This window comes from Falco rusticolus, chromosome 4 (assembly GCF_015220075.1).
Source record: "Falco rusticolus isolate bFalRus1 chromosome 4, bFalRus1.pri, whole genome shotgun sequence".
NCBI classification, from domain to species: domain Eukaryota; kingdom Metazoa; phylum Chordata; class Aves; order Falconiformes; family Falconidae; genus Falco; species Falco rusticolus.
Window position 1 is genome coordinate 54112122 of NC_051190.1, and position 13082 is coordinate 54125203.

At 43.4% G+C, this 13082-nt stretch overlaps 1 protein-coding gene across 1 annotated transcript in view; it reads right to left on the minus strand.

Moving 5' to 3' along the window:
* VIPR1 (vasoactive intestinal peptide receptor 1) overlaps nt 1-13082 on the minus strand; it is a 116030-nt gene that overhangs the window by 26876 nt on the left and 76072 nt on the right. Inside the window, exons 5-6 of the mRNA XM_037382537.1 lie at nt 10436-10536; nt 8394-8526 (exon numbers count right to left, since the gene is read on the minus strand). Coding sequence (XP_037238434.1) covers nt 8394-8526; nt 10436-10536 — 234 coding nt within the window. The remainder of the gene's footprint in view (nt 1-8393; nt 8527-10435; nt 10537-13082) is intronic.

The window sequence follows — 13082 nt, forward strand, 5'->3', positions numbered from 1 at the left end:
CGCTGCAATACTTACTCCATGTCAGCTGTCACTGGGCAATTTATTAAGCCATTATAACCTGGATTTGTGTCTGAGCTTGTTGATTTGTTACTGCTTTCATAAAGCAGAAACGCTATTTCTAAACTGATGAGCTGTGCCGTACAGCCATACACATGCACACACATACTGCTTCAGCAAGTTAAGTCTTGCCTGCTCCCATCAAGGCTATGGAAGGATGGAGACATTAGGAAGAAGCTATTTGGCTCAATTTTCATCTCTCCCGTGCCACCACTTCCACTTGCACTAAAGCTGGGCCACTACTGAACCTGGATAGAGTATTACTTTTCTGGCTAAAGTGTAATTTCTCTAGCAATAGCTCAACCTACATGGATCCCAAAGTCCCAGGAGATAATCTTGGCCTCTCTTTGCTTTTCCACCTCTTCAATGCCAGCTGAAAACCAGTTGAAACTGGCAAGGCAAATCTAAAAGTTTGTCTCTGCTAATATGGAAGTTAGATGAGACAACCTCTATTTTATGTGCTTGCAACACAGTAAAGCACAGCAGGGTCAGACCCTGTGCTTGCAGAACTGTATTAAAGTAAATGGAGCTGTACCAGTTTACACCAACAAAAAACGTGGTCCACATGACTGCGCTTTACACCTTGCCCACTTCCCATGCAGGCTTCTTCAAATACAATGCTACCTGTTGAATTCAGGCAATTGTGTCTGCTTTTCCTCACGTAAGAAGCGAGCTAAAGCCTTATGACTGTGATCCTCAAGGCTATTTAAGCATTTCTCTTCCACTGATTTTAACAGGGTTTATGTAACTGTCAGTCTTTGAGGGACGTGGCCTTTCTATTTTGCCTCTTAGGCATGCTCGTTCAAATACTGGGGGCAGCCTTGTGAGTATTTCCAAGGTGGTGTTTAGCTCTAGCTGGTGTAGTCTCTGCGTCAGATGACTCAGAGTTGAGTTGAGATGTAAAAATAGAATTATCTTGGTAAATGGGGTAACTGTCCCTATTTATTGCTCATCAGCCACAAAATAATAGCACTTCTGAACACATCCTCATTGATAAGGGAAGTCAACCACAAGGCAGAAACTAGAGGGAGAAGGTGATAATACAGCCCTTCCTCACACTTATCACATTTTCTCTCATTATGGGCAATACTGCATTGCCCTAAGGTGCTAGCCTGTGACTGGGGCACCACTGTGTCAAGAACGACAGTCACTTACGCAAAGAAAGTTCCTGCTCCAGAGCTCTTCCACAGTCTTCACTCCTGGGTTATTTTCAGGAGCAAAGGAGAAGACAAGGAGACAACTCATCCAAGCAAAAATGTGTAAAACTATGTTAGAGGTTGGTGTCCATAGTCTCAGCCCTCTCAAGGGTTGCCTGATATGAGCAGTCCAAGGAGCAGAAGGGGCATAACCCAAGATCTGATACTTTCTCTGACACAACCCTCTCCAAATTATCAAGCTGCAATAAGGTCATTTACCATGTCATACCAGCATACTCTTCATACAGTCCCTCTGCTGCCTTCTCCTCATCTTGCCTCATCCAGAACACATGCTCTCTCCTCTCTTGTTTCTTCCTCGGCTGCTCTCTCTTCATTGGCTCTCAACCCCTTAGCTTAACCAGCCACAGCTGCACCTTATCTACATCAGCCAACCCACCGCCCATGAAGCCAGCCCACAGCTGTATATTATCCATGCTAATTAACCCAACTTCATTCCACTACATTTCTCCTTGGAGGAATGGATCACTTCATCCATCCTTTGTGGGCCTGACCTGTGGCCAGCTGTCAGGGAGGGAGCCCAGCCAGAGCTCCCATCACACTCTTCCTCTGTTGCTGCTAATTCTGTTGTGTTACAAGTCAGTGAATATCCTGTTTCTCTTCTGTGTAGGGATGCCTACATTGGCCAACTCATAGCTGAAATACAGCCCCATCCTCTGCCTCTCCCACCTTCTACTGCAAATCCCATCTCTCTAAAGCAGAATCCCAATGCTGCGGCACAAACCTTCCTCACTTCCTAGCCTCGCACGCTTCCAGCACCAAAGTGCCTAGCTTCATTCCCCACTACCATTCATTGCCTCTCTTCCCCAAAATGATGATGTTTCACCTTTAGCTTCTCTGACACTCAGTGTTTCCTTCACTCTCCATCATTGCATGTTTCTTTCTTCCTCAACTCAGACCTGAAGCCCATGTTTCCTTCCCATCCCACATCCATTCAGCAGAGCTTCGCCTCTCAATACCACAACCCTTCTTCCCAATCCCTTTTATTCTTTACTTGCTACTGCCAGCCCCAACTGTGGTTGAGTCCCTGTGCAGGATACAGTGCAGTAACCAAGGCTTCCAGTGGGGCAGCCACAAACTGCTGTCTCACCAACACAGAAGGAGGTTACTGGTTGCCATCAGCTCCACAGCAACTCACCTGCGTTCCATCCCTCTTCCTATGACACATGGATGACTTAGGCCTACTTCATACATGTCAGTGAGGGCTTCGGCAGATAAAGAACTCTTCTGTTCTAGAAGAGATGATGATTTAACATGTTCCTGGATGGGGTATCTCTGGACAATTCCAAAATCCACACAAGAACATAAAACAGTCGAGGTGGATGGTTATTCTATTTCCTGTCCTCATGGCTACTACTGGCCATGGGCTGTTAACATTCCAAACCTCCTACTTACAGCTTCTCGTTACTTCACACACTCTTCATTCACTAAAGTTGCTGCTAAATCCTTAATTTAACTCTGGCACTGATTTTTGAAAGCATAGTTGAGGCATTATTTTTTTATTTTTACTTTTTACTTTTGGGTGAAATTTTCAGTGTTAGGGCCTCTGCTAATTAAGTAATGTAGCTGTAGCCTCTTTGTCTCCTCTTCCCGTCTTGTCTCCGTTTTCTGGCCCTTTCTAGAAGTGCCTCAATACCTTTGGTGAAGTGAAACTTGAAGTGTTAGTATGACATTTAAAAGAGAATTTGCAAGCATATAATGCCTCCATTCCTTCCCCCTGCTTTCTTTTGGTTGTTCTTCACTTCTTTCTATCACTTACAGGACCTTTCTCTAGGTTTGTGGGTTTGTTGTTTTGGTTTTTTTTGTTTTTTTTTTCTTCTCCTCTGTCATTTGTTTTGCTGTAAAAATCGGATTGTAGCAGTGATCAACAGATATGGAAATATCAGCAGCTATGGGGATCATATTCCACAGAAGGTGTTTGACAGATTCAAATCTCTTTATCTAACCTCACGGTAAAAATGTAGACCAAGGAGATGGGTGTGTTAAGTTTGTGTTGTGACAGCAACATCACAGAGATCTTCAGAAGAATCTTATGTAGAAACCAAACGCTGTCAAAAAGCTCAGAGAGAAGAAATGAATCCAGTCCATTGCAACACCCATCTCCTGAAGCCAACAGGAATCACTTGGCTGGGTTTCACAGGAATTTGTAGACAGGGTGAGGTGGTTCAGATCAGACACAAGTGGAAGAGCACACTGAGAAACTTACACTTCACATGAGCACTGACTTTTCCTTTGCTTCTTGTGCTGCTCCTTGGGATGCAAACCTCATGTGGCTGCTACCTATTAGTTGGGAAGATTGAGGGTCCCCTTCACTCTACACAGATGAACAAAACAAGGTGAACCTTATTTCACATCGGGCCTCCTTTCCATGGCAAGACAGACTGTAAAGCACTTCGTCATCTCAGGCAGCACCTCTGCACCTGGATGGTCCCATTGAACGCCGTGGATGGGGTACAATTCTGCAGGAATGGGCTGAGCTACTGAAAAAGTGTCAGCTGATGTATTTACACATTTTGGGAACTGACTGAGTTCCCGTTCAAGTCAAGGGAAAGTTTCACATTGTCTTCAGACAGATTTCTGCCAGGCTCTTTCCCCTAAGCCAGTCAGCCAGAGTTCAGCAGATGCTGGTCTGGGCTGCCAAGAAGAGCTCATCCCTCCTCTCCATAGGTGAGAGATGTCTTTCCCAGAGGATGTAACCCAGTGGAAGGGCTGAGTCTCTAATATTCATTTCACTTTTACAGAGTGCACCAAAAGGCTTCTACTCCTCCATCTCTCCAACAGCCTGCATATCAGGACACTCCCACACAAGGCAGAGAATATGGTTATGAGTAGCCTCGGATGGGGGTGCGCTGGAAAAGAAAATGTCTCTGTCTTTAATTTCCACATATAAAGTTCATTTAGGGGCCTGTAGCGGTCATTAATTTGGCCTAAGGAAGCTTATGTGAAAACACCCAATTTTTCACACTGAAAATGAGATATGTGTAGATTCACAATTCCTAAAAGTCCCACCCTCCTTTGCAAAGAATTTTTTTGTTGGAATTTGATTGTCTTAGTGGAATGCAAAAAGAAAAAGATAAATGATCTAGTCTCCCTTGGCTGAATCCTCAGCAAAGGCAAATTTGCAGAGCTCAGGAAAAGCCAGCCTGAATTCAAACCGTAAAACCTGATCTTTATTTATATCAAACTTTCGGCTTCTTTGTCTTCAGCTGGGCTGGAAATGTGAGTGGTTCCACATTATGCTATCCAGATACTACAGTAATGGAACTATGTCAAAACCTATCCATAAAAACATTAAAAAATCAACGGAAATGACAACTGAAGTCTTCAGTTCAATCCTTCCACTGGGTTTGCTGTTTTGGCTACTGTGTTTCACAGGGAGTTCTCCAGCAGCAGAAGGAAAGGGAAGGACAAAGTGTGGGAATGCAGAGACAGAAGGTCACAAGGCTCAAGAAAACTAACGTGAAAAACTACAACTTGTAAGAAGGCCTCTTGCGCCTAGCAGTAAAAAAAGCCTGAGAAGAAGAAGAACGCAGGCAAACATGGGCTGGGAAGTAGTGCAGTTTTTCATGCAGTGTGTGTAATCACTGGATGCAATAAAACCACGTGCGGCGAGTTGAGTTTTCCATCAGAAATGACTGATTACTGAGACAGAACATATTCTGGATGAATCAAAATGAATAGCTATTGAAGAAGTTGGAGTGGGTGATTTCACAGACCCCCTCCTAGCCTGCTCACCTCTGCGTCTGAAGTGCTTAAAGCCCATATTGTTTAACACACTTGAGTATATGACTATTTTTAAGCACTTTAAGCCAACAGGTTGATTCAGTTACAAATAATAACAGGCATTCTTTATGACTAATGGCCTGACAGAGAGAGAGAAAGTGGTTTTGGTCTATAATGACTGTCGGTACCTTGGGCAATATGCTGTGTGCATGCTGTGGCCATCAGACTCTGCTGTTTCTACCCCTCTAGAAAATTCAAGGTCCCTGCAGTGCTTCGTTTCCCACTGGAAAATCCCACAGCAGGCTTTCGGAGGGCCAGCCTTCTCGGAAGGGCAGTCTCCGTGCTCTGCATGAGCCACGGGATCCCCACTGTGCCTAAGAACAAGCCTAATTGATCTGGGCAGCTGAGAGGGGAAGACACAAGGGACATGTAAAGCTATTGCTGCTGAGTATGCTTGGTGTGGGACAAAGGGCCTGCGTCACCTCATGCAGGTCCTGAAAGCTATCATTTAAGCCTGCTACATTTAATTACAAAACCAAGCCTTGCTTGCTGAATCAGGGTTTCTGTCCCCTGAAAACAGGCTGAATTTTTCACCCAAGCCACAAGACTTCTTTTCCCCAGGAGTGGGTTTTTCAAGGAGTTCAAGGAGGCTACGGGTGCCACACATCCCTCTGTAACAACCACCTGGAGCACAGCGCATGTTCTGGCTCACGTGATGGCTCAGTGATACTCATCACATGTATTTTGGCTGCACTGGCCATGAAATGCTTACTGCCGCATTCTCAGGCTCTGTGGCCCAAAAATGCCCAACACACTTAATTTTTCAGGGTGTTCATGTTAAACTCAAAATAATTTGAGTTTAAAATGGCATAGAGTTAATACTGTAACTGAGGTTGCCCACAGTATGCAAAATGAAGTAAAAATGCTGTTGCAGCACAGCCTATAAACTTTTTTTAAAATTACATATACACATACATGTAGTGGAGTTTGTAGTTAATTGGAGGAGAATTGATGCATTTGTTGTTGGAAAGCTTAAAATAGTTTTGTGTGGCTGGTGCATAGAACAGAATTTTAAGTCTTCTCACTGCAACAGGTAATACCAGATTCAGGAATCTGGTCCCTTCATCAGAAATGCTGTGAGATGTCTTTGTTCATTTGGATTTTATAGCATCGAGTGTGTTCTGGAAAGCGGAAGCCTTTATCCGTTTTTTCTTAAAGGAAATAAGCACAGTACTTTCTCTTCTAATAAAACCCTGTTATTCCTTGGGTTTGTCCTCTTCTAAAACAGTGGTGAAAGCATGCAGTAAATCGAACTGTGTTCAAATAACTCCTCAGACTGAAGGACCTCAAGGCCACATCTTGCCATTATACACAAAACCTTCAATAAATTGTGTATCAGGCCCTGGCTAGATGGACTAGTACCCACACCTCCCAAGTCAAAACCTTATCCTGCAAGTTCAAAGCACAAGCAAATCAATTATTTAACTTAACTCAAGCCAACCTAACCCAACCACACCCACACAAACCCAAGAGATTTTACAGCTATTTCTGCAAACAGATGAATATTAGGAGAGGCATTTTGATTGCATTTCATGTAGTGTTTTTTCCCCATGACCTAAAAGGTTGTCTGAAATTCTGGGTCAGGATGGGTACAGATTTTGCAAGGGGTATGCTCAGCCTAGCGTAGTGGAGCTAATTTGTTCCACATCTTTTTATCACCCTTGTGTATCACCCAGCCATTCACCCTGAGCTGGCATTTAACATGAAAATCCTCTGATGGGGGGAAACACACACAATAGTGGTAGCCATGGATCTGCCTGCAAGCACACTGGCTTCCAGGAGCTGTAGATTCTGCAGGACAAAGTCTTGTATTACTACCCAGAACTGTTTCTGGATGGATGGTTGAAGCAAACACTTCTCACGTAGCTTTCTGCAGTTGTGCCTCAGTCACGACCCAGTGCAAACTCCCGCAGGGGTAAGAGGTTAGTTCAAACTCCACGGCTCATTGGGTTCTTGGCTCCTCTGCCAATTAGCACGAGCAGTTATCTGTGCCAGCAGACACCAGGCAATTGTTTATTGCAGTTTATGTGTCCTTCAAACCATTCATGGACCTTCACAACAAAACCCCATTGCTAAAGAATACAGATCCCAGTGAACCAGAGAGGGGAAAAAACTCTGGAGGGTCACTGCAATGGGAACGCACCCTGCTGCAGGACAGTTCTCAGGGAAAAGCTGGGAGCGGGCTGCTCTGGTATCAACCGAGAGGTGCTCAGGCAGAAAGGTCATTATAAACAGCAGCAACAGGACTCAGGGTAAGGATACAGAAAAGCCAGAGGGCAAGGAAGAAACTGGGTGGGTGGAAGAGAAAAGAGAATCTTTTTCTGGTGCTGTATGACATGAAAAAACAGGTCCAGAAGGGATCTGCTGGACTGCTGTGCCCAGTCCCCTGCTATTACCAGCAAGCAGCTCATCTAATGTTATGAATTTATTATGGAGGGTTCCTTTATTTTTTGGCTGACTTCTGATCACATCTCTTTATTTTGGAGATTTCAATTTCCTGCCTAAATTTATTCATGACTAGTGTCCTCTTACGTCAATATGGCCTTTAGATAAACAGCTCTTCTCCCTCCTTAATGTTTGCTCCAGCTGATAACACTGAGTTTGAAAGTGGAAAAAAATATCCCAGCTCCTTTATTGCCCTCATCTATCATCCCAGTGGGGAAATCTCACAGTTGCAGACAGCTAGCATGGGATACAGATTAAAAATAGACAATGACATCTACACATAGATTTCCTGCCTAAACTCCTGCAGGGATCTGGTCACTGCAATCAGTGGAGCCCAGAGAGCCATCCAAATGCAGGTGCCTTCTTCAAAGCAAGTTGAAGAGCTCTCCAGGCTCCACCGAGTATATTAACTAGAGCTTGACTGACTATGATTGCCCTTTACACATGTAGCTTATGTACAGGCACTTACTCCGTGGATACCTAAAGTTAAGTGAATCTGGGTCTGGCTGCTGCTCTCACTCAAGGGAAAGGTTTTATTGGATCCCTAAACACACGACTGCAAGTCTCCTTTGACCAGGCTATCTAAGAAATGACCATGGGACTTGGAGATGGACACAGGACTGACAAGAGCCCCAAAATCTTGTAGAACCCCAGTTATGGGTTTGACCTTTGAAGGGACCAGATGACTGTGAACTTTTGACCCTGCTAATTTTTTTAATGCCTTTTCCATACAAATTAAAGTGTAGCAATCATGTTTCTGTTTCTTTCAAACCAGAAAGAACTTGAAATCTTCCTAAAGTACTGTCTCACATGCATTTGCCAGGTAATTTTTGGTGCATTGCTTAAGAGTGGCAACAGAATAAGGTGGAAACTTTAATGTGCATGGCTACTTACTGAACTCACAAAGCAGTGTTCAGATTCTCCGCTTTCAAATAGGATGACATCTTTTATGAAGACTGCGATGGCTCTCATTATGAAGGACATGAAGAGGTGCATATGAATATAATTTCGAGTACAGTGTAGTTTTCTGTTGGGAAGGGATGAAACAACATTGAATAGCAAGGCTTCTCAAAAGCATTATTTATCTATTTACATGTTTCTTCTGCCAAGATATAGACTTACAATTAGAGATCAGAAGCCCTGAGATGGACTGTGTTCTGATGTAAAACACAGAAAATCCACTTAAGCCTTTTAAAATCCACAAAACATGCAGCAATCCACACATCTGCAGCAGTGCTGCTCCTCTTCCAATTCTCAGAAAAAAAGGTCAGAATACAGAATGACAGAAAACAGGTCCATCATGCTGTTCTCTACTGGAAAAGAGATCTTTCTGACTAAGCAAACTGTGCTCACTATAAAGGTCTGTTTTCTACAGAATGTTTATACTGCAATAATTCTTTCCAAAGTGAAATGTTTCTTCAGGAAGAGAAATAGCTTCTAAGCAGCTGCTGCCAAAATTAACACATATTACAGGCTTTCTGTAATACGAATATATTTTCACTTAAAATTTACTAGTTATTAATCATATAAAGAACATCACCAGGGTTTTTCTGTCCCTTGCCCACTAATATTTTGAAGATTAATTCTGACCCAATAGGTCTTTTTTTTCCAAATGAGACTTTACATCAGCTAAAGGGAAAGGCCTGACACTCTGGAAATGGGCACTTTGTATAGTCATCAGCACCACAACAGACCTCTCAGCAACATGATCACATTACCACCTCCTAATGAGTCACTGTGCACTGGCAGACTTCATGCTCTTAACCTCTGACAATGGCACGATAACGTGATGGAGCCAGGTCCTCTGTGCTTGCAGGCGAAGGCAAGTCAAATGACGCTGTTTCCCACAAGTGAAGAGCATGAATCCCGACAGTTTCACTAGCTTGGCTGGCACCTTGTACCTTGTTGAGATGAGATAATTTGCATGTGTGTCTGATGCACTCTCCCCTTGTAAGAGGAGTGGGGAGAGCACGTGTGCTGAGAAGTGCAAAGATCTTGAAGGGTGAGGCCAGTCTCGGTGTGAGTTACCCTAGCACGCGTGCTGTTTCCCACAGCTTTCTTTGGGGGCAATGTTTGGACCAGACTGTCATAAACTGGAAAACCATATAATGCTTTTCAGGGAAGCCATCGGAAAGTGGCACGAGGAGATGGAATCACATCTAGAAGGTTCTTCCATCTTACAGAGGTCTGCTTTTTGCTGTTCTCCCTATACGTAAATAACATTATAATAGGAGATTACCTTATATGCAGACTTCTTCATTAGAGGCACCCCAATTTAGATATCTGACACGATTACAAACAACAGAGACTGAGGATGAATTACTCTGCTGCAATCTAGGCACCTAATGCCACTTACTATGCTGTATCTGACCATCAACCCATAAGGGCTCTGGTCTCCTGAAGGTCCTGAATCATACCTGCTACCCTTGTGCACAGCCCAGAGGCTCCGGCATGCCTTCAGAGACTCTGGGTGTCTGTGTCTTGCCACAGAGCTACAGCAGGAAGCACCTGTGAAACAGACTTTGGGAAGCAGATTTGGGGTGTGATCCCCCTGTACCATTTTGAATACCTACTTAAGTAGAAATGCATCATTCCACAGTATACACACACACCATACAGTCTAGGTCTTTGTGGACTATAACAAGATTATGGGATAACAGCCTCTAACATAGAGATCCATCACATCATAAACTACGTTCAATGAGATGATTCCACCTAAATAACTGGACTGGGGTTATAACTCTCACACAAAGGCCACAAATCAAACACCAGAAAACAGTGGTACTGAAAGATGGAGGAACTTTCCTCCCCTGTCCAACTGAGACTTGACAGAAGTCTTTTGCATCCATCTGTAACAGCCATAGCCTACAACTTAAACAGCCACTATGTCCTTTCAGTCATCCTCTTACCTATACCTTATTTACTCATGGCCTTACCTGAAGAGGCATAAAATGATCATAGCAGCTGTGAGAGCAATAAGCGATAAGGTATGTCCAATGGTGTAGCCGGTCTTGACTGTGCCATAGAACGTCGTTTGCTAATGTGAAGGGAAGAAACAAAACATGTTTATCAAGGAGCTGCCAACACACATTCCCAAATACACCATCACTGAGCTTTTACTGACTTTCTCGGTGAGACAAGGAAATTACCCTACTCCATTCTCTTAAAAAAACCTCCAGCCCTTCACCCCTTAAAATCCCATCCAGTAGAGTACATGACTCAAATACCACCAGTGCAAATAAGAACGTGTCTGGTTGCAGTAGAGCTTGGATCACTCCAAAACCAGGTTTGTTACAGCTACACAAGGGAAAAGTTCATGCAGGAACGAGCCTGATTTGACACCTGCAGAGACAGCTACATGGTAATAATCTTGTGGAACAAGGATGACTGATGTTCGGTTAAGCAGCGCACTGACACGTCGGCTCTGAGATGGTATGATGAGCTTCATCTTATTAAGGAAGTTTGAGGACAGAACTGGTCTGGAAATTGATTTGCTTTTGTGGAAGCTAGACATTGTGTTTTGGCAAGTAAAAACTTAAAATGTTTGCGTTGAAATCGCAGATATGCTAATTCAGAAATATATGTTAAGTAGGAAATAATTTCACAGCTTTTCTCTTCTACAGCACACAGAGGGAATCTCTGAGCCTGGGCACCACGGGACTTCAATCCAACTGGGAATCCTGATCTAAATAAAATGAGGAAGTAAGGCAACAAAACTCCAGCTCTCCTAAGGCTCTCCAGCAACACTCTGGATAAATATAATTTGATTTTGAGCTTAAAGAAAGAGCAAAAGATCAATTGGTATTCGGAAATTTGTTTCATCAATGAAAAAACCCAAGTTTTTATGAGAAACTAACTTAGTTCGTGGAAAATCTTATTTTTCCAGCTCTTGACTGACCCTCCTTTGCCCTCCTTGTCACCATTTTCTATAAAAATACCCAAACAACCAAACACACAAACAGCAGTTTAGACAGAAAATCTAATCCAACCTTGTTTGGGAAAACACTTTAATAACAGTAAGGGTTGACATTTTTATATGCTATTTTCACAGGCCTTGACAAGTACTAGGTAGTTCACAGAATCAGTGAGGCTGAGAGGAGCAGTAATCCTCTAGCATTAGCACAAGCCAGCTTGGAGTGGTGTTAAAACAAGACAGAGCTTTCAGAGAGCACAAAGACTCCACTGGATGCATCTCTATTGCTTCTTAGCCCACAGACTTCAGGGATGGCTACAAGTATGCTGCCTTTACAGCCCTGTTCGATGAACTCACACCACTGAGAGCTTTTCGTCAGTAACTCTGAATACGTAATTCATAGCAAGGGTTTCAGGCCAAGTTATCTACCTGATCTTGTCCATATGATGCCAGGAGGCTGCTATGGTGATGGACTCACCCATTACGGTATGGTCATTCCTCAGGCTCATTCATATGCACTGCATGGAGGGACTTGTGCTGCAGCAAGGAACAGCAGAGGTTCCACCTTTCTACCCCACCGCCTTGCAGATTCCACCCAAAACTAAATATAGCCTTGTCTCCAGTCTTATTGGAGTTTGGGATCCCAAAGGCAGCTGAGACTTTTCCAAGAGAGCAGAACTGTTCCAGGAAAGACCTCCCAACAGATGGAGGAAGCTTGTGGTACAGGACTGAGTCTGAGGAAGAGGTTGTCCCACACCACGTTTAGGACAGCAGAGAAACGGAAGAAAAAAAAATTAAGAGGGATTATAGGAGATGTCAGCAGTGGGGCGGTGGATGGAAACTCTCCAGTGTGTATACAGGTATAGGCCTTTTACTTCTTAGGAGTTACTCACAGGAGCAAGTTAGGGACAAGAAGATCTTGGTGTTACTCAACAACCAGTTCCCTGCCCTTATATTTTACAGTGACCAATTCTTCTTGCGTACAGAGATGATTCTACATTCAGCTTTGATGTAGCATGTGGGGTCATCTCTGTTCTGGGAACAGCACATAGTGGCTTCCCACTCTTCATTTGCACTTGCTAACGACAAACGCTTCCTATTTTACAGATATCAAAGCAGAGAATTTGACCCAAGATCATAAATGGAATTGGAATGTCACTCAAGAGCTCAGATTACTAGAATATTCATATTAGAAAAAAGAGGGATTTGGAGAAGTGAAGGAAATGCATGCTAGGGTGCCTGGGTTCTAGCTGTAGACCTAGACTGATTTACAGAATGGAATTAGGCAATTTCATCATTCTCTTTCTAACTTCTAAAAGCCTCCACGTAATTTCACGGAAATGTGATAACAACAATTAGTTAAGGTAGACGTTAAACTAAGATTAACTGAGAATTAGCTTCCTTGGTTTCTGTTCAGTAGCCTCTACATTTGTCCCTTGGTAACTGAGATTAAACTGTGAAAGATTTAAATTTGTAAGAGAAAAAGAACAGAAATACTGATATCAAGTCTTTCATTAGTCCTGCACCCAAACATGCTTTGGGTTCATGTCACCAAGCCTAAAGTCATCTTGGGCTTCCTCTAGAGTAAATGCAAAGGGGTCCCTCTGGAGAGAAATGTGGGGTGAACTGATCTCTGGAGGTGTCTGTATTCTTCACCATTTTCAGACAGA